Here is a 25,191-nt window from a genome sequence, read left to right as displayed (position 1 = left end):
CCAACACTCCTGAGTTGAAACTTTGATTATTTATTTTGGTGGAGATGCTGAGGAGAACCTTTGAACTTGTTTTCAGACTTTCCTCTATTTGTATAAATAAAACTTACTTAAAAAAGACTGGACCAGGGGCACCTGGGTCACAGTTGTTTAAGCATAGGACTCTTGGTTTCAGCTCGGGTCGTGGGATCGAGCCCTGCTTCAGGCTCCGTGCTCAGCAGGGAATCTGCTTCGGATTCTCTCTCCCTCTGCCGCTCCTGCTTGTGCTCTCTCTCTCTCTCAAATAAATGGATACATCTTCAAAAAAAAAAAAAAAGACTGAATGTTATCAAAACCTTTCATTCAGCAGACTTCACGTGCTGGATATGCTGGGGAAACAATGGAGCACAAATAGGGTTGTGCAGCTAACAGCCAAGTGAGGGAGACACGTGATAATGCAATGACAAATGAATGGAATATCCTACCCTTGTTTGTCCCTACATCTATGTGGAAGTGCTTCAGACTTCTTTTAGAGCTGCATTCATCAAGTTTTAGATGAGTCGTGCATCAAAGTGGTGGTTGGTTGTGTCCTTTAATTGTTCTCACAGCTTTTGCAGCCTAAACCTAGCTGCAGATGAGGGAAAAGGACTTATTGGAGGTCAGGTAGCTGTCTGTTTTTGGATAACATTAAAGCACAGCTCCCTGTCTTCTGGGCCAGTGTTCATTTTCCTGAGCCACACTGGTAACTTCACAAACCACTTCACTTTTGGTTTTTCAAACCACCTCACTTTTTACTTCCCGTGTAGCAAATAAATCAGATTTTCCAGCTGAAGAGCAATTTATTTATAGTCTTATCTGTTAATCATTAAGAGTTTAGGGGCACCTGGGTGACTCAGTCGGTTAAGCGTGTGCCTTCGGCTCAGGTCATGATGAGCCCCGCTTCGGGCTCCCTGATCAGCCAGGAGGCTGCTTCTCCCTCTGCCTCTCCTTGCTTGTGTGCGCGCACTCTCTCTCTCTCTCTCTCTCTCCCCCCCCCAAGTAAATAAATAAAATCTTTTAAAAAAATCATTAAGAGTTTATCATAGCTGGTTGTATTTTTTTAAGATTTTATTTATTTATTTATTTATTTTTAAAGATTTTATTTGTCAGAGAGAGAACGTGCACAAGCAGGGGGAGCAGCAGGGAGAGGGAGAAGCAGGCTTCCCGCTGAGCAGGGAGCCCGATGCGGGACTCCATCCCAGGACCCTGGGATCATGACCTGAGCCAAAGGCAGACGCTTGACTGAGCCACCCAGGTGTCCCTTATTTATTTATTTTTTTTAAAGATTTTATTTTTATTTTTAAGCAATCTCTACACCTCTCTGCACCCAGCATGGGGCTCCAACTCACAACCCTGAGATCAAGAGTCGCATGGTTCCCTGACTGAGCCAGCCAGGTGCCCCTAGCTGGTTGTATTTCTTTTGCAAATTCTAGTTTGATTGGTATTAGTTGTCCTGCACCAGAAGCTTTGTGGATTTCAGGTCTGGATGAACAGTGTCACCAAAACTAAAGTTCACTCTCCAGCTCAACCGCACACAGGAGTCCAAGACAAGTAAATAGGCTGCTTCTTTCCTTAAAGAGTTGGGAAGCTTGGGGCGCCTGGGTGGCTCAGTCGTTAAGCGTCTGCCTTCGGCTCAGGTCATGATCCCAGGGTCTTGGGATCGAGCCCCGCACCGGGCTCCCTGCTCAGTGGGAGGCCTGCTTCTCCCTCTCCCCCTGCTTGTGTTCCCTCTCTCGCTATCTCTCTGTCAAATAAATAAATAAAATCTTAAAAAAAGAAAGAGTTGGGAAGCTGTGTTTGCCTGTGACTGGGCTGAAGGAGCTACAGAGTATATAAAGAATTAAAGTACCGGATACTCTTATTCATCCTCATGTGATAGAAGCAAAACATAACATACACCGCTATAATCCTGAGAACATAGGTGCGCCTAGCTGGCTTAGTTGGTAGAGCATGCAACTCTTAATCTTGGGGTCGTGAGTTCGAGCCTCAGGTTGAGTATGGAGATTACTTTAAAAAATAAATTTAAAAAACCCAAGAGCATAAAATTTTCAGTGATTAAATTCTCTTGTATCAAAAGTAGTTACCACACTGTTAGAGAAAAGGGAAACCCCCCACATCCACTACCTCGCCCTGCCAAACATATCCACACATATTTCTGTCTTCTATCTACTCTCAGGGGGTCTCAGAAAGACACCTTGTTCTCCAAAATAGCTTCCCAGCTGTGGTGCATCTCATTTCCAATTGTTATAAGATGCCTCAAGCACACATTTTCCAGAGACTGTTTTTCTTACAAAGCTTTAGACCTCTTTCCACGTGGCATTTTTAATAGCCCCAGAGTCTCCCCACGGGGCTCTTATTATTTCGCTTTGGGTGATTTTAGGGTTGGGTTTTTTTTTTTTTCCCTAAAAACGTGTTCCAACTATAAGCTACAATTTTAATTTTTTAAGTGGCTCTAGGCCCAACATGGGGCTTGAACTCATGACCCCAAGATCAAAGAGTTGCACGCTCTACTTACTGAGCCAGCCAGGTGCTCCTGATTTTATTTTTAAATAAGGATACCTACTGTCCATAATTCTACCAACAACAGTTATAACACCCTGCAGTATTTCCAAAGGCTTTTTCTGAGTATATTTTCTTAACTGTCATTATAACTTTTCGCAGGCCATGTTAAGCAAAATTGAACCAGAGATTTTGAAGTTAGCATTTAACTAGTTAATTTTACTGGAAGTGCTCATTGCTGAGAAAAATACCTCTTGAGAAGGAGTGTACAGGTGAAGCATGAACCTCCTAGATACAGTGTACTAAATTGGGTTTTATATATGTCAGTGATGATAGTATCTGTAACTAAAAGACTGTGGGGCCAGGAAATCATATATACTTTATGCATGTAACTCTCATATGCTCCTAAATGGGAGATAAACCCAGGGTGAAGAATTACAGAACCTCAATGTGTAATTCTGAGAAAGAGGGAATGAAAATTAGGCACTATTAAGAGAAGCATGTGTGCTGGAATCAGCAGTCAGAAAAGTTTTGTTTTTGTTTTGTTTTTATCTTTTATTTAAATTCAACTTAGCATATATTGTATTACTAGTTTCAGAGGTAGAATTTAGTAAAATTTTGTTTTTGTTTTTTTTTTTAAGCACGAGCGGGGGAGGAGCAGAGGGAGAGGGAGAGAAGCCGACTCCCCGCTGAGCAGGGAGCCCAACATGGGGCTCGATCTCACAACCCTGAGATCATGACCTGAGCCAAAATCGGATGCTCAACTGACTGAGCCACCCAGGTGCCCTAGAAAAGTTTTCTTTAAAAACAAAACACGGGGGTACCTGGCTGGCTCAGTAGGTAGAGCATGTGACTCATGATCTCAGGGCCGTGAGTTCAAGCTCCACATTGAAAAAAAAAAAAGAAAATCTTTAAAAAATACAGAGGATTTTAAGGTAAAAATGACAAGAAGTTGGAACACTGAAAAAGTTCAGAGGTACCGCATAAGGCCTGAGGAGAAACCAGTAATGGAGATACGTTTATGGCTGCAGGAGAACCCGGAGAAACTCTCTCGCTGGACTTTGTCTGCAAGAAAATCAATTTACTTGGCACAAAGGAATCAAATTAAGATAGAAGGGAAAGAAGGAGTGGTCAGGGAGGAACCTGTGACCAATGAGTCAGCTAGAAAATAGCCCTAGATTATACTCTGAATAGAAGTTAAAATGAGCCAATAAAGAAGGGAGTCCAAAGGGCAGAGGAGAGTGACTCCGAGACTGTAGCTAAACGAGCAGCCGGTCTGTTTATGGAAAATTAATGTAGTGGGGAAGAATAGGAGATTTTACTGGACCATGAATTCATTGTGATCCCCCAGTGTGAAGTTGTCCTAAAACTATCATGTTAATGGTATTCCAATTTAGCAGTCCATTGCTGAGGTCCCACTGAGTTCTCTGGCCTCTGTTGTGCGCCCAGTACTGCTGGGCAATTCCTTTATGTGTCCTGCTTAGCTCAGTCCCATTCTCTGCAACTATTAGTCCACTCTGTCCTCAATAATATTGATGACAATGAGGGGCACCTGGGTGGTGCAGTCGGTTAAGTGACCGACTCTTAGTTCCGGCTCAGGTCATGATCTCATGGTCGTGGGATTGACCCTGAGTTGGGCTCCGCACTCAGTGTGGAGTCTGCTCTAGAGTCTCTCTCTCTCTCTCTCTCTCTGCCCCTCCTGCTTGTGTTTTCTCTCTCTCTAAAATAAATTAATTACTTGGAAATAATAATATTGATGACAATGAATGGAAGCAGAAAGGAACATTTATTAAGCAGTTACTATGTGCCGGGCACTGTCGTAGTATGCATTAACTCAGGGATTCCTCATTGTAACCCTGTTAGGTGGGAACTATTACCTCCATTTTACAGAATATAAAACAGATTGAGATCCAGGATCATGCTGCTAGGAAACAGGAATTCGAATTTGAACCCTAACAGTCTGGCTTCAGAGCCTGAGCTCTAATTGAATAGTGCCCCAAACTCATGATCCTATTTTGCTTGAGCCCATTTGAGCAGATAACCTTGTGTGCTACTTCACAGAGAACGTTGAGGCTCTGAGGGCTTAATTCCTCATTTCCTGTTCCTGTACTTAATACTAGAACTCTTACCCACTTCCCCACATCACAAGGAAAGCAATAGCCTTCTGTCCTTCTGGAGGCTCCTCCCTCCACCTGTGCATTAATCTCATCCCCTCTTGTCACTACAAGAATCAAGACCATGTCCCATTGATTTCCAGCTCCCCTGCCCCCTCTGCACATTCTCCTTGGTCTTGCATCTTTATTCCTACAAACATTAGTGTCTTCTGTTTTTAAGGAAATGCCCCCAAATCTCTTCCTTTTACCCTGTGTCTCCTAAGTTTCTTGAAGTAGACCATCAGTCATCTTTATACCTTTAGAAAAGGTGTTCTAGTAAGTAAATTTGCATTTGATAAAGGTTATTTAGATAAACTGTTAGACTCCCTAAGAAAAAAAAGGGCTCAAATAAATAAGAAATGAAAGGGAGGAAGTTACAACTGATACCAAAGAAATACAAAGCATCGTAAGAGAACGCTATGAACAATTCTAGGTCAGTAAGTTGGACAACCTAGATGAAACTGATACATTCCTGGAAACCTACAATCTTCCCAGACTGAATCATGAAGAAATAGAAAATCTGAATAGGCCGAACATTAGCAAAAAGTTTGAATCAGTAATCAAAAACTAAACTAAAAAGCCTCTGCACAGTACAGGAAACCATCAACAAAATAGGCAGCCTACTAAATGGGAAAATGTATTTGTAAATCCTACATTTGATAAGGGGTTAATATCCAAAATTAAAAGAACTCCTACAACTCAGTAGCAAACAGTCTGATTAAAAAATGATCACAGGACCCAAATGTCATTTTTCCAGAGAAGTCCTACAGATGGCCAACAGGCATATGAAAAGATGCTCATCATCACGCATTATCAGGGAAATACAAATCCAAACCACAATGAAATATCCCAGCACACCTGTCAGAATGGCTATTCTCAAAAAGACCGTGACAACTGTTGGCAAGGATGTGGAGGAAAGGGGAACCCTCGTGCACTGTCAGTGGGAATGCAAACTGGTGCAGCCACTGGGGAAAACAGTATGCAGGTTCCTTAGGAAAGGAGAAACACAACTACCACATGATCCAGCAAGTCCACGTTTGGGTATTTATCCAGAGAAAATGAAAACACTAATTCGAAAAGATAGATACACCCCTATGTTCATTGCAGTTATTCACAATAGCCAAGATAGGAGCGACCAAAGTGTCCATTGATGGATATCCGAGTGGAATATACAATGGAATATTATTCAGCCATTAAAAAATGAAATCTTGTCATTTGTGACAACATGGATGGGCCTTAAGCATATGCTAAGTGCAATGTCAGACAGAGGAAGACAAACACTGTAGGACTTTACTTTTATGTGGAATTTTAAAAAACAACACAAACAAAACTCATAGATGCAGAGAACAGAGCCGTGTTTGCGGGTGGGAGGGGGGCAAAATGGGAGAAAGGGGATGAGGCACAAGCTCCAGTCATAAAATAGATAAGTCATGGGGATATACTGTACAGCATGGTGACTATAGTCAACAATATTGTATTGCATAGTGTGTAACTTTGTACGGTGACAGGAGAATACTAGATTTGCTATGATCTCTTTACAGTATATACACCTACCCAATCATGTTATATACCTGAAACTAATGTCAATTATCGACCTCAGAAAAAATACATATTGCTCATTTTCCATAGGCCAGTTTTCATTGTTCTCTATTACACATAAAATCTCCTTAAAGTAAAATCTAAGTAATTATGTTTTTTATTTAGATTTTAATATATTGTTTTAAAGATAAACTGTTGTTTTGAGCTTTAAAAAGAAGATTATTTAGAACAAGGGAACTTTTGGTCCCCATCAGCTCTGTGCTGGTCAGAACATTCCTATTGTGTTTTATTCTGGGTGTACAATTTGAACAGTATGGACAAAGTTGCGTATTCCTAGGAGGGGTGGTGAAGGGATTTTAAATCATGCCACATGGAAGGGTGCCTGGCTGGCTCAGTCGGGAGAGCATCTGACTCTTGATCTTGGGGTTGTGAACTTGAGCCCCATGCTGGGCATAGGGATTACTTAAAATAAAAATAAATAAACCATGCCATATGATGGGAGTAGTGGAAGGAAACTGGACTGTTTAGCTTACACAGGGAAAGAGAAGACCCGGGGGACAATGTAGCTGCCTCAAGTTTGTGAAAGGCTCGCATGTAGAAGTATTAACCTTCTTCCATGTATCTCCAAAGACTACAGCTAAGATCTATAGGTGAAAGCTACAAGGAAGAGGATTTTTTTTTAAATAACAAAGTTGTGAATAAAGATTGGTCTGCCTCAAGAGAGGTAGTGACTATTTTGTCACTAGAAGCGCTGTCTGAATGGTCACGTGATGAATGGTTTTGGGGGAAATTAAGTGGAAGACCTGTTATTGATTATATAGCCTTTAAAGTCGGTCCTCACCTTACATTCTGAGAGAAGAGAGTTCTATCCTTCAGGCAGGCCAGTGTGCTCGACCCAGGCTGCACGGTAGAATCACTTGGGGAGTTTGAAAGAAAAATACTAACGTTCAGATCCTACCCCTGTCTGTTAAATTGGAATGTTTGGGTCATGGCCTGGGCACGGATACTTTTTTTTAAAAGCTCTCCAGTTGATTCGAATGTACAGCCAAGTCTGAGAACCTCTGATTTGGCTGAATCAAGCTGTTGAATAAAATGGAATGGATTAGTATTTTTACCTAAAATAACTGTAACTACAGCATTTGAGTCGTGTGAAGGTCAGTATAATGTAAATGCTATCACATATTGTATTTATGCCTTATTCAAATTCATATGTCTTAGAACATATTCCAATATGGAAACAAAACAATTTTTTTTTAAGATTTTATTTATTTATTTGAGAGAGAGAGAATGAGAGACAGAGAGCATGAGAGGGAGGAGGGTCAGAGGGAGAAGCAGACTCCCTGCCGAGCAGGGAGCCCGATGCAGGACTCGATCCTGTGACTCCAGGATCATGACCTGAGCCCAAGGCAGTCGCTTAACCAACTGAGCCACCCAGGCGCCCGAAACAAAACAATTTCTAAAGAACCGCAGTAGGAGGTTGCCCAGCGTGAAGGATTTTATCTGTAGCTGTTTTCTTAAAATGCAGGCGCGCGTGTGTGCCCCCAGACGGAAATTGCCTATAGCAATTCGTAAATAAATGGATGAGGTGATTATTGGTCTCCAAAGAATTATAAATTGGGTATTGTAAATTTGGAATTAGTGCATTCCCTTTTTTATAAGGTAACCTGGGAGCCTTTCATTTGGGAGATATTGATCTGAATCCATGTTGTCCGTGTGCTCATAGTGAAGTGGGAAGCAGTCTTGCAGAAATAAAAAGAAGCACTCGACAGTGGGTATTTTGACAGTGGGTATTTACTTTTCCTGGAGCCACTCACAGACAGTATATTCAATACCACTATAAAAGTGCCAGATGTTTTTTCGAATTGTTATGTTTAGTTATGCCTGTAAAAAACAACAAAAAAAACCCATGAGAATTATTCTCCTGAAGTAGTTTTCTACTTGTTTGACTTGTATTCCCTTCTGTTTAATCTTCTCTTTCAAGCTATTGGTGTCAGTAACCAGAGGGAAACCACTGTAGTCTGGGACAAGTTAACTGGAGAGCCTCTCTACAATGCTGTGGGTAAGCTGTTGTTTGTGTATGTCAAATGCAAGGCCTTTCTCCACTTGCAAACATTGTCACCCTGAAATGTCTGGCTGAGAAAGCATGTAGTCGTGTTTCCTATACTCAGATGGGATGGGCAGAATAGTCCTCTAAGAAATTAGTTGTTCTGTATTTACCATCCTCATGTATTTATTCACATCTTGAATTAAGTCTTTCCCTTGCTTTCTCCTTTTCCTGATTATTTGTATTATACAAATGGTTCAGTGTTGCCACAGTTGTTTCATAGTCCCTGCTGTTTCTGACACCTAAAAGAGATCTCGCCTCCTCCCCTCAAAAATCAAAATTACTCGTGTGCACAGTCATCTCTCTATAAAGTACCTGGGTAGTTGTTCTTCCCATCTAGTAATTTGAATTGACTCATCTGAGGTTATGAAAATAAAGTCTCAACATTTTAGCTCCTTCTGCTACACATTTGGCTATTTCAGCAGGGGTTCAAAAACTCAAAATCTCAAATATACCAACATTAGGTATCACATCTTACTTAAATGTAAATGACCATGAGTATAATGTAGCATACTCTTCACACATGATATTTGGGCACTAAATGACACTGTCAGTTGCTAAAAGGAAAATTTTGTTGTAAATATACAGTCACTAAAATGCATTGTTCTATTCACAAATGGCAAAACACAAGTTTTTGTCAATAAAATACCAGGTTGTGAGATGGGGAATGGAGGCAGAAATTGTCAGAGATGGGATGATTTCTAGAGTGAGCTATTTTTACTTGATAGTTATTTTAGTAGTATAGTTGCTTTAGTATTGATTGGAAGAAAGTGATATTCAAGCAGAAAATATACTAAAACGGTGCCTTGTAAGAGTAGCATGAAACCTTTGGAAATAATCTTTATAAAAAATTAAGGTAGTTAAAGTTACTGTGTTATCAGAGACCATTTAGTATGTCTTTTGTACTTGTGATAAAAAAATTAAAGACTCAAAAAATGTCAAAGAATTGCAACCATAGGTCCTGTTACACAAAAGTACGTGTTTTAAATATTTATTTTGTTCTCATTTTCATGAGCAAATCATTTTGAATACAAGTAATGCAGGATATTACAATTTTAATGACTGATACCTAGGGGGTATTCTTTCATGGATCACCATTTGCCAACTTCTTGAACTAGTTAGGGTTTTACTTTTTTTTCCCCCTTAGGGAAAAGGAAGGACCTTCTCAAAGGAACCAAAAAGTTCCTTTTAAACTCTAACCTTTGAATTGTAAAAATGCAACTTTGGACTTTGAGTTGTCATTTTAAAATAATGCAACTAGGTTAGTTGAAGTTATACTTAAAGTAGAAGATTTAAGTTAATCTTTTACCAGAAATACTTTCTTTTCTGATGTGCTTATATACTCATTTCCTTTTCTTCTACCTTTGTCCCTCTGTGCCCCATCCTATGTGCTTTCCAGTATTAATTTCTACTGCATCTATGGGATATGAAGAACTTTTTTCAATACTGAACCATGCACATGTCTTGAGAAGCTCTTATGTGTTTGGTGCTATACTGAGTGTGTTATGGAGGATATGAATTATTGGCCAGTTTTATAAACACTTTGTAATCTACTTTTGGTAAGAGACTAACACAGAATTAGGGAATCGTTGATAAACTATGCTGCTAAAATGAATAGGAATTAGAGCAAGTACATGTTAGTATGGATTTTGAATTTTGGGCATACCTTTGGGGGAGCTTGAACTCCATCTTAGGGCTTGAAGAATGTATTGGATTACATTAGGAAAAGGGAAAAATGAAGGCTAGTGTGAACAAGCTATGAAGGTGAAAATGTCTACACATATTTCACCAAAGAGTGAAGAGACTGATCAGATTCGCAGATAGGGTGACTTATTTATTAGTTTTAATAGAACTAGCAGTGATAATAATGCTCAATAAGGGCTAACATTACTGTGTGCTATGGATTGTGCTAAACACGTTGCTCATATTATTTAATCTCAATGAGCCTGAAGCAGGTTTTACTTGCCTTATCTTACAAATGAATTATGGGGGGAACAGCTACATAACTTGTCCAACGCCATAGAGCTGTAAGTAGAGGTAAAGCCACAGTTTGAACATAAACCTCTCCAACCCCAAAGCCTATGTTCTTATTTGGATAAAAAGGGGTTGGTGCGGATATAGAGAGCGCTGAAAGCTGTACACTGGGTAACATGGGACAAAGTGAGTAATAAAGGAGAGTTTACTTTCCCATATGGTGGAATGGATTGTTTCAAATGCACCTGTCTACCAGGAACAGCTCAAAAATTACAAAACAAAATAAAACTGTCTGAGGGACTAGAAGGCTACCAAGGCAGTGAAGAATTATGGGACCAAGATCCAGGAGAGAAGGAAAGCCCAGAGAAGTAAGCCTGGCATTCGGTGCTGCTTATTCCCTAGAAATACTCGTAGATTCTATGAGGAGTATCTGAGGCTAAGCAGCATTTTCATAGGTTCATGGAAATAGGGAGGCAAAAGGTAGTCAGGCTGCCAGGGGTAGAGATTAATATGGGCAAAATCCTAGACTTTTGATTGCGACTGTGTAGGGCCAACCCTAGAAGTGAGGTAAACTGAGACTACACTACCCATCACAGGAGTTAAAGCCCAGATTCAAGTAATTTAAAGCACTGAGTGGATTATGGTGATCTAAGATTGCTAATGCTCCTAGCCTGACTTTCTTTCAGAAATAAAAATGAACCCTTTCTGGAGGAAAATTATCTCTAGAGTTCTTCATATACGATTTCTAGTTTTCTATAAAAAAATAATCAAGCATACAAAACAAGACATGACTAAAAACCAACAGAAACAAATAACCTTAGAAACCAACCCATAGGAAATCCTGATATTAGAGTTATCAGACTTTAAAGTAATCATGATCAACATGTTCAAGGAATGCCTTGACAAGTTTGGTCACCTTAGCCAAGAGTTGGGAATTTAAAAATAGAAATTCTGGAACTGTATTAAAAACTCAGTTGAGTTTTACATCAGATTAGACACAGCTGAAAATGAATTAGTGAACTGGAAGAGAGATCAGAAGTAAATACCAGACTGGAGCACAGAGAGACAAAGGTTTAGAAAACAGAAAAGAATCTGGGAGAAAGATGGGGTAACGTGAGGAGGTCTAACATATTTATAATTGGAGCCCCAGGAGAAAAGAAAAGAGAAATGATACGGTTTTTCAAAACTGATGAAAGATATCACAGATTCAAGAAGCACTGTGATTCCCAGGCGAGATAAATACACAAAAAGCCATATGTAAACACATGTGGAGACCCGAAGATAAAAAGAAAAATTTTTACATAGCCGGAGGATATGACCTTCAAGAGAGCCACACTGACTTTCAGTTGATTTTTCAATGGAAACAAAGTAAGTCAGAATACAATAGAATGAAATCTCTAAAGTGCTAAATGAATGTAACTTCCATCTAGGATTCTATACCCGTGAAAATATTCTTAAGTAATTAAGGTGAAATATAAAGGCAAAGACAGACAAAAACTGAATTTTGATGGCATAAAACAACATCTTACGATGTTCAAAATTTATTAAGAATTAAAATACACAACAGCAGTTGTACATGAAACGAATTTAGAGTAGATGAGTCTAAACTGTTTTGAGGTCCTTGTATTGTCAAGGATGCATGTTGTAATAATCTCCAAGCAATGAGAGTAAAATAATGTATAATTAACAAGCTTATAAAGGGGGAATATTGAATGATTTAAAAAAAAAAAGTCAAGAAAGGAAAGAAAAAGGAATGTGAAACAGGAAGGAAGGACAAATAGAAGGCATTTAAATCCAAATATGTAAGTAAGTATATTAAAAAGGACGAGATTCATTTCTCTGCAGTAAAATCTGGCAAAGGTGTTGAGACTACTAATCAATGGGTGGGATTAGTGCCAAGACAGTGGAGAGAAGGCAAACCAGAGAGACCTTTCAGAGGAAAGTCACAACCTGTATGTTTGTAAATCAGATAGGACATAAAGATAAATGGGGGTGGGAGGGGCGGAAACAGGGCTGCAAGATTTTTAGCCTCCGAGAACAGAAGGAAATTAAGATTTAAGGGGTGTCAGCCTGCTGCTTCGAACAAGGTGAGTATTGGACTTGTAATCAAAGCTCATTTCTGGGCAATTAGGCTTGTGGCTCTTGTATAAAGAGATTGTTCAAATGTAAGATGGAGACTTAAAGTCGGCACCAGAGAGGTGAGTCTCTCAGTTTATTATAGATGACTTCACTGTAGGAATGAATGTAAGTTATTCAACAAAAGTTCAAGTGCCCGTCTGGGTACAGGTTCTGTGATGAGCCCTGGGCAGCTAGTGACGAACCAGGCAGGCACCGTGCTTGTCTTTGTGACTCAGAAGGCTAAGGAGAGGAATCTGGAAGTGAGAAGGAGGAAGGCGAATAGAAAAGTAGTAGAGAGAAGGACTAATTAGCTGAAAAGGGAAGCCACTTGGTCATGACAAGGATAGATTCTGCCTCCAATTTTATGTCACCCAGGAAAAGGCTCAGGTGTCATATCTCCATGCAAGTCGCAATTGAGACTATCAACATAATATTAAACCTTCAGCAGCTTTCTCTTAACACAGGGTAGGACTGGTGGAAATAGAATTAGATTTTCACTTACCTTTGTCTTTGAGCTTCTTTGTTTATGTCAAAGAATAAATCAAACCCATCAGTCTGTGGGTTTGATTCTCTCTCTCTCCTCTTTGTCTCTTTCTCTTATAAATCTATCACTGTAGGCCTGTCCTCTTCATCTCTCTCTTTACTTACTCAATTATGTAACTAATTAGCAGCGTTTGTTATAGACAAGCCAATGAGAGAAGCAGTCTACACTTCTCTTTTTTAAAAATTGCTTTTTTATGTGGCCTGCTGGTTTATGGCCCAGGGGTCCTTAATAAGTAATCAGCTTACTCACCCCCAGTACCCGTCTTGTTAGTGGACCTGAAATCCATTTGATGTAGAAGTTGAAGACTGAGAAAGGCAATTTTTTTCTTGCTTGCAATAAAGGTGTGTGTGTTTACTGATGTCTTTTGTAACACATACAGTTACAAGCACAGAAAAAAAGTTTAAATCGGTCCACTGAGGCACAGATGGCCTGTTTCTTTTTTTTTTTTTTATTCTTATGTTAATCCCCATACATTACATCATAAGTTTTAGTTGTAGTGTTCCATGATTCATTGTTTGTGCATAACACCCAGTGCTCCATGCAGAATGTGCCCTCCTCAATACCCACCACCGGGCTAACCCATCCTCCCACCCCCCTCCCCTCTAGAACCCTGTTTGTTTTTCAGAGTCCATCGTCTTTCATGGTTCGTCTACCCCTCCGATTTCCCCCCCTTCATTCTTCCCCTCCTGCTACCTTCTTCTTCTTCTTTTTTTTCTTAACATATATTGATTGCATTATTTGTTTCAGAGGTACAGGTCTGAGATTCAACAGTCTTGCACAATTCACAGCGCTCACCATAGCACATACCCTCCCCAGTGTCTATCACCCAGTCACCCCATCCCTCCCACCCCACCCCCCACTCCAGCCACCCTCAGTTTGTTTCCTGCGATTAAGAATTCCTCATATCAGTGAGGTCATATGATACATGTCTTTCTCTGTTTGACTTATTTCGCTCAACATAATACCCTCCAGTTCCATCCACGTCGTTGCAAATGCAGATGGCCTGTTTCATATAGTTTGAGAATGTATGTGTTGTATGGTGAGTGAGGTAAACATTGGTGTGGTACCTAAAATAGAGCAGTGTCACTTGACATCACCACTTTGCTGTCACTGGGCCCTGATGTAGCCATTGACTCAGATGGGCCTCCCGACTGGATTGCAAGAACTCTGTGGCCCTGGGTTGTTTGGCTTCTCTCGCCTGGCTTCACTCATCCTTACCCCCGTGGTGGTGCTTTTCTCTCCCCCTCTTAGTGTTCCCTTCATCAGTATTCTTTTTTTTTTTTAAGATTTTATTTATTTATTTATTTATTTATTTATTTATTTATTTATTTGTCGAGAGAGAGGACACAAGCAGGGGGAGATGCAGGCTCCCCACTGAGCAAGCAGCCCGACGCGGGACTTGATCCCAGGATCGTGACCTGAGCCGAAAGGCAGATGCTTAACCGACTGAGCCACCCAGGCGCCCCTCCACGGACTTCCCTGTACCCCCAACTGCTGCCATTTTTCTAAGCCTTTTCCTTCTAAAACCAACTTTTATTATTAGTTAAGGTCTACACACCTTGCGGTCTCCTAAGTATTGAGTGAGAGAAAGGTTGAGGTTTACAAATACACCACAGAGGAAACCGAGCACAACTACAATGGCACAACCAAGGCCAAAAGCACTGAAGTGGGAGGGAAAGGCTTGATTCCGTGATGTTTAAGATCTTCATGTGCACGTTTCACTGACACAACCAGTAGAACATTCTGGCCTAACGACAGTGGCCCAACTGTTGCCCTCCTTCTTGGACAGGTTTTGTCACTCTCTGTTACAGTTGATGGGTGTGCTTTCTATAGAGCACAATTCATGCTTTACTATAAAAATATTATTCATATTAAAGACTAATATCCAGGGAGGCAAGAGTCACTGATTTAAGACCTCTAGTGTATGTAAGAAAACCACCAACAAAAATCATTTGTCTTCGATCCATTTTTCTTTATTTAAATGGTATGGCAAACATTTTTTTCTAAGATGTTGGATTTAAGGTTTCCTGTGGGGCTCCTCGCTGGCTCAGTCGGTGACTCTTGATCTTGGGGTTGTAAGTTCGAGCCCCACTTGAGTGTAGAGATTAGTTCAAATAAAATATTAAAAAAATAAAAATAAAAATAGGGGTGCCTGGATGGCTCATTTGGTTGAGCGTCCGACTCTTGATTTCGGCTCAGGTCATGATCTCAGGATCGTACTCAGCACAGTCTGCTTGTCCCTCTCTGTCTCTGCTCCTCTTCTCTCTCTCTCTCTCTCCCCCCCCCCCTCGAATAAATAAATAAAATCTTTAAAAAAATATAGTTCCCTATGACATATAATTGTTTACGCAGAGTATTGAAGTTGTAAACATTGATCATCCTCTTCGCCTTTTTTACTTTTTATGTACTGGTTAAACCCTGAGCCAGTGACTAAGCCTGTGTAATAATTTATCAAGATCTGAAGGAACCTTGAGCTCAATTTTTTTAACCTTTTCTGGGACTGGATTATATTTCAGAGTATCAGCACGAAAGAAAACCATAAATGACAAGCTACCTAAAACTTGGAAGCACACTTGTCTTTAAACAACAAAAGTGTGGTTTTGTTTTTATTGTTTTGCTTTGGAAGGGAGCAGGGTTTTGTTTTTTTTTTTACTTTTGTAAGATCTAGAATATTCAGCTTGATCCAGATATACTTAATTTCTCCTTATTTCAAGTCCTTTATTACAAGATTCTTTGAATGTCTTACATTTCCTTCAATCCGGGGTAAAAAAATTCTGTGTAGTTTGCAATTAATGAATTCTTCAACTCTGGCCAATTTAAAAAGAAACTGATTTTGATTTCAACTTTAAGGTTTCTGATCTTCAGTGTTTCTTTATATTCCGTTTAAGACTTTGAATTCATCCTGGCTTACCTGTGTTGTAGGGGTTTCATGCTGGATTCAGACTCTGGGTTCAAATCATGGCTTTTCCACTTACTACCATTCTGTGCCTGTTCCCTCAACAGTTAAATTGGAGAAATTAAAAGTGTGGACCTCTTAGGCATGAGGTAAAAATGAGTGAGTTAATACATGTAGAATACTTGGAGTGCCTAGCAGATTAGAAGGCTTCAGTAGTGTTAGCCATGGCCACTGTTCTGAATGGGCTGATAGTCTTTTTTAATCCAGGAATGCCAGATGGAATGATTGATTTATACATGACAAGTGTTCTTAGGAGAAATGCAGAGCTTACCTGGGTCACACACACTCATGTGAATCATTGGCGTTCTGGCATTTATACACCTAAGAGCTGAAATAGTTTTCGGCCCCCACACTGGGGCATATATATGTTTTAAATCACCCCCCTCCCTAACTCTCCATTTTTCCTTTGGCCCCATGTGATTTCTGAAAATGTCATCAGGTGAGGGACAGTCATCAATTATAGCCTCTTCTCCTTTGCAAGTGACCTCTTACCCAGCTTAATTAATAGCTTAACTTTTGGCAAGTGATAACACATAGCAGTGCAATCTGGTTGACTATTACTCTATCTCTTGTGGAGGAAGCAACCTGATAACACTTTGTGTAACTGTCAGCAGTCCTTGCTTAGGGTGTGCTCCGGAACCTGGGGCCTCGCTTTCACCTCCCTGCCAGCCCTGTAGCTGCTCACAATCAGCCCTCCCAGAGGGGATGTATTATTTGCCTTTGCTTCTAGTCCATTGAAAATAATTCCGATTATTTCTAGTTATTTTTAAATTTTTTTCTTAGGTACTTTTCCCTTTTGTTGTTCTGACTAACCAAAAATGATATAAATTTCTAAATATTCTCAAAATCATCTCCTCCTCTGGACTGTAACTACGTCACCAAACTGGCCCTGGTCTGTGGGCATTGAGGTAACCGCATTTCTCTTCACTCTTAAAACTTTGTTTTTTAGACCAGACCAAATCTAATGGACCTACATTGGATGTGACTTTATTTAATACAAATGAAAGTTTATCGCATCATCCAACTGGGTTTTTTTAAACTTACTTACTTCATGGTTTGAACCATTTAAATCAGATTTACTGGGTCTAAATAAGGGACATGCCTTATAAAAGCAGGCTGTATAGTGTTCTGGACTCCCGAGCATCTGTTTTCCTTCTTCTTCTTTTTTTTCCAAATGACTCTGGAACTTAGCAATCCCCTGTTCCCTCAGGACATGCTTCTCCTGTCTGTGGTGGTGGGCTTCACCTCCTGCCACCCTATCAGGAAAGTGCTTTCTTGGGGCCATGCCTTCCCAGAGCAGCCTTTTCCCGTCTTCCTGTAAATTGCCACAACAGAGACTGTGGCACGCTCCTTCGCGTCCCTCTCTAGGGAAGGCTCACTCGCTACAGCACACAGCCTTTTTCGATTCACGGGTTGGGTGAGCAGTCAGTAACCAGCTGAGCCACTTCTCTAAGCAGGGCGCGGATACGTGGCAAGGTAGGGAAGAGTCATCCTGAAGTAGAAGCACGTATTTCCCTGGCCTTTGTCCACATGGATGAAGTCCACCAAACCAGAGCCTCAGACTGCCCTGTCTTCGTTTCCTGTCCGCTCCATGTCTCTTCCTTTGCTCTTTCTGTGCTCACATGCGTAGAAAATGTTCGTTCTGGGGAACTTGCCCAAGTGGTCTCCCATTTTCCCAGTGGTCCACGAGAGAACACAGACCTTGAATCGGGCCACCTCTAGCATGAATTGCCATTATTTCTCCTAATGCTCCAGCCGCTCCAGTCTCTCCAGTCTCTCCTGGCCCTTCAGATCCAGTTGCCGTTGTTCCCTCTGGCTCTTCAGTTCCAGCTGCTGGCACTTCCTCAGGTATTGGTGCTCCGGCTCCTGCTCACTTCCCGGCCTTCCGACTCAGACACAATGGGGGAAATTGACCACCGCTGCTGGATGTGGATCTGGCACTTCTTCTGATTGTTCTCGGAAATTACCTCCGCAAGGGGCTCGTCCTCCAGCTTGGGGTCTTCTCTTTGGCTTTTGGTCTCTTTTCCTGCAAATCTAATTCTGCCATCTTAGCTTCTTTAATGAGTTTTCTAATGTTTTTGTTCTTAATTCAATTAATTTTGAGCATTTGTGAATTGTTTGGTAGTGTATCAACCACTGACATTTTTCTCTTTGGCAGTTATACTAATTCCATTCCATGTATTCTAATTGCTTTAATCTCTTGGGCTGTAAAAACAAAGTGAATCTGCCAGCCTTCTGTGATCATGGAATAATGGCAGAAGAGGGACTACAGAGACCATCTAGTCCAACTGCCTTATTTTATAGTCAGGAAATCTAAGCCACGAGGGGTGAAATGACTTGCTTGAGTCACATAGCTTGTTGGTGGCAAAATTGGAAGATCTAGAACTTTGGTCATCCCAATTTCACGTCTGGTGTCTTGACTCATTTTGCTGAGGGGTTGATTCTGTGGATTCCACTGTGGATACTTGCAAGCTCTCAAGTGAGGAGTGAAGTGCCCAGTTATGTAAGTGGTCACTGTCCAGGAGCAATCGAGTCACAGAGACACGGACTCAGGGGAGCCACCTGGTCATCAGTTTGTCTGTCATTTGGTTTTTAAAGAAATGATTGGAACAAATTGCGTATCCTAAAGATCATGCCCTAGAAAAGAGCTTCTCAAGTTCTAGAATATGAATAACTTGGGATGCTTATAGCAAAAGTAGAAAGACTCGGGCCTTCCTTGCCTAGACCTGCAACCAGAATCCTGCAAGGTAGGGCTTGGAATGTGTGATTTCAGATTTTTCCAGGGGATTCTCGTTGTGCTTTCTGGATAAGGACCACTGCTGTGGAGTATAGCAGTGTTTCTTAAAAGGCAGGCACCTATTTAAAAGGCGTATTTCTGGGCTCCCTCCCTGGACCTTCTTAGTACTCTAGAATTTCAGGGAATGGGGTCCATCTTTAAGCTCCCTAGTGATTATTTACATTAAAATACAGAAAAGCCATGATCTAGGAGGCTTTGAGTCATTAAACAGCCCAGAACAATGACTTTCAGGTCCTTTGTTCATGTCCCTTGATGAGAAATATATTTTCCATCATGATTCATCAAACTCACATAACTAAAAAGTTTCACAAGTCTGTACTTACCTTACTGAGTTCAGTGAACTCTGTTATTTTCCATTCTAATCCATCCTATTTCATTTTTTAAGAGTAGGTAGTCAAAACACACTCAATTGATTTTTAACCCCCAGCCCAGTGTAGCTCGAAACACTGAGAATTGAGACGTGTTTGTTAATTCTACCTGTCACCACTCAAAACTTCTCTCTTGAATTCCTCTCCTTTTCCCAATTACTGCTGTTAACACCTGCTGGGATTGCCTATGAGGAAGGTCTACTTTGATCACAGTCTTGCAGTACGCTCCTCTGTGAGAAGTGGACTGCCTTGGCGCCCTGGACAGGGGAGTTCTCACCAACTCCATGCTGTTGCTGCTAATGGCTTATATCAGTCACAGTGCAAGTAATAGAAAACTCAGCCCTAATTAAATAAAGTGCAAGTTTTTTAAAAAAAGTAATTATTTTGTTCATGGAACCAGCAATGCAACAATAGCTTAGTTCAGATGCTGTTTCACTCTAGACTTGGACAATATGACCTGGATTCCCCGCAAGTCTTCTGGGATGGCTCCAGATGTGGCCAGTTCAGCTCTCTCTCTTCGTGGGGGCAGCAGGCCCAGCCACACACTGCCTAGTGGTGCTGAGGAGAGGGGCTCTGGCAGATTGAGCACAAATCTCCGTTGGGCTGATTAGACCACACTGTCTGAACCAGTCATGGGGATGGGGACGTGATCCTGGAGCTGGGGGTAGGGTCGATCTCCGGCAAGCCACATGGCTGAGAATGAGGGAGGGACGATTTCCTGAAGAGAATTTGAGATACTGTTCCCAGGAGCAAGAAGAATATGTGGCGGGGCGGGACGCCTGGGTGGCTCAGTCGGTTAAGCGTCTGCCTTCGGCTCAGGTCATGATCCCAGGGTCCTGGGATCGAGTCCCGCATCGGGCTCCCTGCTCCGCGGGGAGCCTGCTTCTCGCTCTGCCTCTGTCTCTCTCTCTGTCTCTCATGAATAAATAAATAAAATCTTAAAAAAAAAAAAAAAAGAATATGTGGCGGGCAGCAAATGCAGATGTGTGCTATGGGCCACGGATTCCCCTGGTGTTCCTCTCTGCCTCCTCTTCCCTCAGTTGTGATGAGCCTTTTCTTGCTGCTTTTCACACCTGCAGAAACCAGTCCATTGTCCTGAAGTAGCCACTGTCAAAATCAAGCTCAGGCAGCCCTCAGGAGAAATGACAGTTTAAGTAATTAGAAAGAACTGATTAAAATTCACTACCGAAAAGAACTGGTTTTTATTTTATTTTATTTTTTGAAAGATTTCATTTATTTTTTGACAGAGAGATAGACAGCACGAGAGAGGGAACACAAGCAGGGAGAGCAGGAGAGGGAGAAGCAAGCTTCCCGCCGAGCAGGGAGCCCGATGCGGGGCTCGATCGCGGGGCTCGATCCCAAGACCCTGGGACCATGACCTGAGCCGAAGGCAGACGCTTAACGACTGAGCCACCCAGGCGCCCCAAGAACTGGTTTTTAAATGAACAGAAAGGAATAGTCTAAAGGGTGAACCAAACTTTGCAATGAAGTGGCCAGCATTCTCGTGTGTAGTGGACAAGCCTGTTTAATCTTCCCTGGTGCCCTTTAAATAAACGATGGGCCTGAGGCTTTTCAGGAGGCCTCTGAGCGCAGTCAGTGCCTAAAAATACCAAGTGACCACTAACAGATTAAAAGTGATAGAAGTTAAGCACAGAACTTAAAGCTGACACATAAAACTCAGCTGACCTATTGGTTACCTTTCGCAGTTGCTTTATGTACTATGTGATACCTTCTCTTTCTCAGGCCTTCTGTCCTGAAGCAGAGCAGAAATATTTTCTACTAGAGGATCAGAAAGTGGACAAAACTTACTTAGTGTAAATAATGTTGATCTCTTAAAATAGATTTTTTACAGTCCAGCAGGGAGCAAGAATGGTGACCTTTAAACAATTCTTTTAACAATTCTGGCTTCTAGCCTGCTTTTGAAATGGAAGAGTTTAATGTACATAAGCATTTCATACATGGGAGACTGAATCTTACTTTTTCCTTCAATAAATAGTACCAGGTTCTCTGCTTTGTCACAAATTGCTCCCAAGTTTTGTAAGGTACCTGCTTTATACCCAGTACGGTGATCCTGAGCGGTGTGTTCTGCCCTTGGCAACTGGCCTGCCGAGCACGTAGATTTTCCCTGTACTCATGTATTCTGAGAAACTTCTTATCCCAAACATTTTTTCATGTTTTTTTTTTCTATAAAAAGGTTACAAATTAAGTGCCCTCAGGTTTGTATTGTTCTCCTAACTTGGTCTATAATTTTGCATAAAACCTTTAAATTCTTCCTCATAAATTTATTCTTTTTTCTAACAATATGCCCATTCATTTCTAATTTCAATCTTTTGAAAGCTCTAGCATTTTAATTGCTTATGGAAACTAATCAGTCTCCTATACTTGACAGTGATTTCATTAAGATCTGATTTTTTTAAATGAAGTTTTTCATATATGTTATTATATTTTGGTCTATAGTGTGGCTTGATCTGAGAACCCAGTCTACCGTTGAGAATCTTAGTAAAAGAATTCCAGGAAATAATAACTTTGTCAAGGTAAGAGATCTCTTCAAAAGTATACTGTAAGAATGCTTGTTTTTAAAAAAGATTTAGAGATTTCGCCTGAAAGACTATTCGGGCCTTCCATCCTATTGCACAATAGTTATTTGATATGTTTGATAGGCTATTTCTCTGCAGACAACTGAGGACAACTCAAGTATTTACCTTTCTGTCAGAATTCTTGCCCTGTAGTGGATTAGAGGATTCATATTCTGAGGTTGATAGGCTGGAGGGGATTATAAAGTGTCCCAGTGGCTTAAACCATACTCCCTCTTGTTTTCTCCTATCTGTCAAAGAAAGTTCTGGGTGCTTTTGAGTTTTTAGGCATCTGGATTTAGGGGGAGAAATTAAAAGTCACTCCAGCTCCTCACTGAACTCTTTCTTCATATGAAGGAGGCTGATAAAAAGTGCCTAAATTTCAGTCCATATGTAGAGCTCTCTTGAGTTAAATGAAGGGAGACAGAGAATTTTTGAAACAAGCAAGGTATTTTTCTTATCAAGGTCAAGGCCCACCTCTCCTAGCATCCAAAGGAAGTTCTGTTTTTTTGGCATATCCCCTTTGTATTTGTCAGTGGGACTCTTAAAACAGTGGTTCTTGGTTCTGAAACTAGGGTTCAAATCCCATTAACTGTAGCAGTTTAACAAACCATTCCCTACCCTCACCCCCCAAATAACTTCCAGCTACTCCTAAATATACCCTTACCCATTTCCTATTCTGTTCCTCTTTGTCACCATGCACAACCCTCACCCCCACCTCCAGCTGCACTTTGCTTCAAGTGATGCATGTTTTTCTCTTCAGGGCCATTTTAGGCAACTTTCATACTTGCTACCTAAATCATTAAAATGAGATATTATCGACTACCTCACTGCTGGCTTTATGGGATGACCCTTGGTCCTTCAAATCAAAGAGGAATAATCCCATAAATTATTTCCTCCCATTATTTTTGAGTATTGATCTTACTTTTATTCTAGGAAAGCTAGAAAACCATGGGTTAGTCATAACTTACAGGGTGCAGTAAAGGATTAAATGGTTTGGTTTGAATTTTTTTACCAAACATATCCATAGCAGATAAGAAGGAAAAAGGTATCACTTTCTGTAGGTAGGTGGTAAATCAGGAAACTAAGGATTAGGGGAGGGGAAAGATAATTGCATTATTTTGATGTATGTATCATCTTAACCACTTTCATCAGCCCTTATAAATATATTTGGTATTTAATATACTAACAAAAATAGGAGTTGGATCTGATCCATTCTCAAGGAAGATTGATAAGCCCATATGTGTTTTATATTTAGCATTTATCCTTTATTCAGTACACCCTCCCTTTGTTTAATGTACTCACTGAGTTTTTAGGCAACTACTTTCTTAATATGGAGCAACTCAGTGTTGCTTCCTTCTGGCATGTCCTTGAGCTCTACTTTATTCTCCACTTACGTTATTTGAATATGTATGTGTGTATGTACATATTTATAGTATATTTTTTACACATATAAGTATATTGTTATTAAGTCTTACATGTTTTAAAACCTAAAATTTTCTGGTTATAGTTTGATATACTCTCTGATTTTTAATAGTTTAAAATATCACTTTCATGAAATATAAAATGAAAAGGCAGAGTTTCAGACTAGGTTCTGCACGTAATACTCATCACAAAAGCTAACGTCTGCGTGTTCACCATCCAGATTACAGGATGTTGTGTCATTTAATTTTCTCTTTACCTTGCAACGTGGATGCTCTTTGAACTGCAAACATATCACGCTGATCTTTGTTCATGAACATGCCTTCCTGTGCCATGAGATAGGAAAATTATTTTTATCCATAATACCATGGGGTTGACTTTAGGGCCATTGAATATTTTGTGATTTATTGAGTTTCTCAGTTTGGTGTTTTATTTTTTAGACTAGTTGGTAACTTAATTTGCTGGCTGAATTTCATAACTGTGTTTAGTCCAAGACAGGCCTTCCACTTAGCACTTACTTCAGTGCCGTGAAACTTCGTTGGCTCCTTGACAATGTGAGGAAAGTTCAGAGGGCTGTTGAAGAAGATAGAGCTCTTTTTGGGACCATTGATTCATGGCTTATTTGGGTACGTTTAAATATAATGGATGAATGGAGAAAGTTTTTCAGAATTTTTTTAGACTGGCTTGCCTGCTCTCTATTTTCTACCAAGAGTTCCAACTTTTTTTTAAAGGTTTTATTTATTTATTTGAGAGAGCAAGAGAGCGCATGTGTGTGCATGCGTGAGCTGGGAGAGGGGCGGAGGGCGAGGGAGAGAGAGAATCTTAAGCAGGCTCCATGTCCAGCACAGAGCTGATGTGGGTTCGATCTCATAACCCTGGGATCATGACCTGAGCCGAAATCAAAGAGTTTGTCACTCAACCAGCTGAGCCATCCAGGCACCCCGAGTTGAAACTTGTTAGTTGGCAAAATTATTAAGAAAACCCACTTGAGACAGCAGAACATTTCAGCCTCCCATTTAAGAGGCATTTTTGCCTACTTCCTCCTTATTTTTCTTGCTTTATTTCAATAAAAATGGAGGGTGATTACCAAAACCACATCTCATATTTATTATCTTTAGAATAAGTAATTTAGGTAATTTAATTAGTAATTAGTAATTTAGGTAGTCTTTTTCTCTTGCTTATCACATGCTCTTTTCCAGTGGTCATTTCTTAAAAGAAGTAACTATTTAACCTAATAGAACACCTGTGTGACTTTTAGCATGTGCTTTCAGCATGACACAGCTGTCTCTTATTAAGCCATAATATGAAAAAATCATAGTGGAATTTCGATGGATAATCTCTTTGCCTAAGCTGAACACAGATGAGTAGAAACTAACATTTTTGACATTTCCCAGAGTTATCTTAAAAGTACATGTTCTCTCTCCCCCTTTCTCTTTTTTGTTCTCTGTTATTTTTCTTATGGGCATTTTCAAATATACCCAGAAGGAGAGGGCCTAGTGTAATGAACCTCGGCAACAACATGCCAGCTACAGCAATCAACTGTGGCCAATCTTGTTTCAGCTAAACTCACATGCCCTTTCTCCCCACAGATAATTGTAAAGCAAATCCCCACACATACAATTTCATTTGTAATTACTTCAGTAAGTATGTGATTATCTTTTTCAACATTCAAGAGAGCTTCAGAGGAATGTTGCCCCATTCTCACTTGCCAGATCCACAGAGCAGATCTTCCAGAACCAGTACCAGGAAGCAGTACTTTCTTCACCCCTCCCTGTGCTTGGCCAGGGCACGCTGTGCTTGGTGCTCTCTTGGCCCACAGTTTTCATACCTGTCACAGTTGAAATAGTTCTGACAGTAGTTCTGACAGGGTGTGGCACCTGTGAGCTGCAGGAGGGAGCTCAGTTAGCTGCGGGGTGGGGGACCTACTCCCCGGATGGATGCTGAGATGCCTTTCCTCCACTGTTGTTTCTTTCTTACCTCTTATCACTCCCACACAAAAGAAAGCAGCAGTGCCCGAGGGTATTAACACGGGAGAATTTAAAACTCTGCTTTCAGGATAGTGCTTGGGTAAGGCACAAGCCAATGAGAATTGTTACTCCAAAAAACTAAATCACAAACAGAGAAACAGC

The 25,191-nt window shown here is 40.7% G+C and overlaps 1 protein-coding gene across 5 annotated transcripts in view; it reads left to right on the top strand.

The window, feature by feature from the left end:
* GK (glycerol kinase) overlaps positions 1–25,191 on the top strand; it is a 76,767-nt gene that overhangs the window by 14,284 nt on the left and 37,292 nt on the right. For 4 of the 5 annotated variants that reach the window (XM_021677933.1, XM_021677926.2, XM_044911963.1 and 1 more), the window contains exons 4-6: positions 8,188–8,265; positions 21,525–21,601; positions 23,551–23,688. In XM_021677933.1, the coding sequence (XP_021533608.1) occupies positions 8,188–8,265; positions 21,525–21,601; positions 23,551–23,688 (293 nt within the window). The remainder of the gene's footprint in view (positions 1–8,187; positions 8,266–21,524; positions 21,602–23,550; positions 23,689–25,191) is intronic. The other variant, XM_021677936.2, reaches the window with a different exon arrangement.

Source organism: Neomonachus schauinslandi, chromosome X (assembly GCF_002201575.2).
Source record: "Neomonachus schauinslandi chromosome X, ASM220157v2, whole genome shotgun sequence".
Lineage (NCBI taxonomy): Eukaryota > Metazoa > Chordata > Mammalia > Carnivora > Phocidae > Neomonachus > Neomonachus schauinslandi.
The sequence above is the reverse complement of the archived record's forward strand: the minus strand, read 5'-3'. Positions and strand labels throughout refer to the sequence as shown.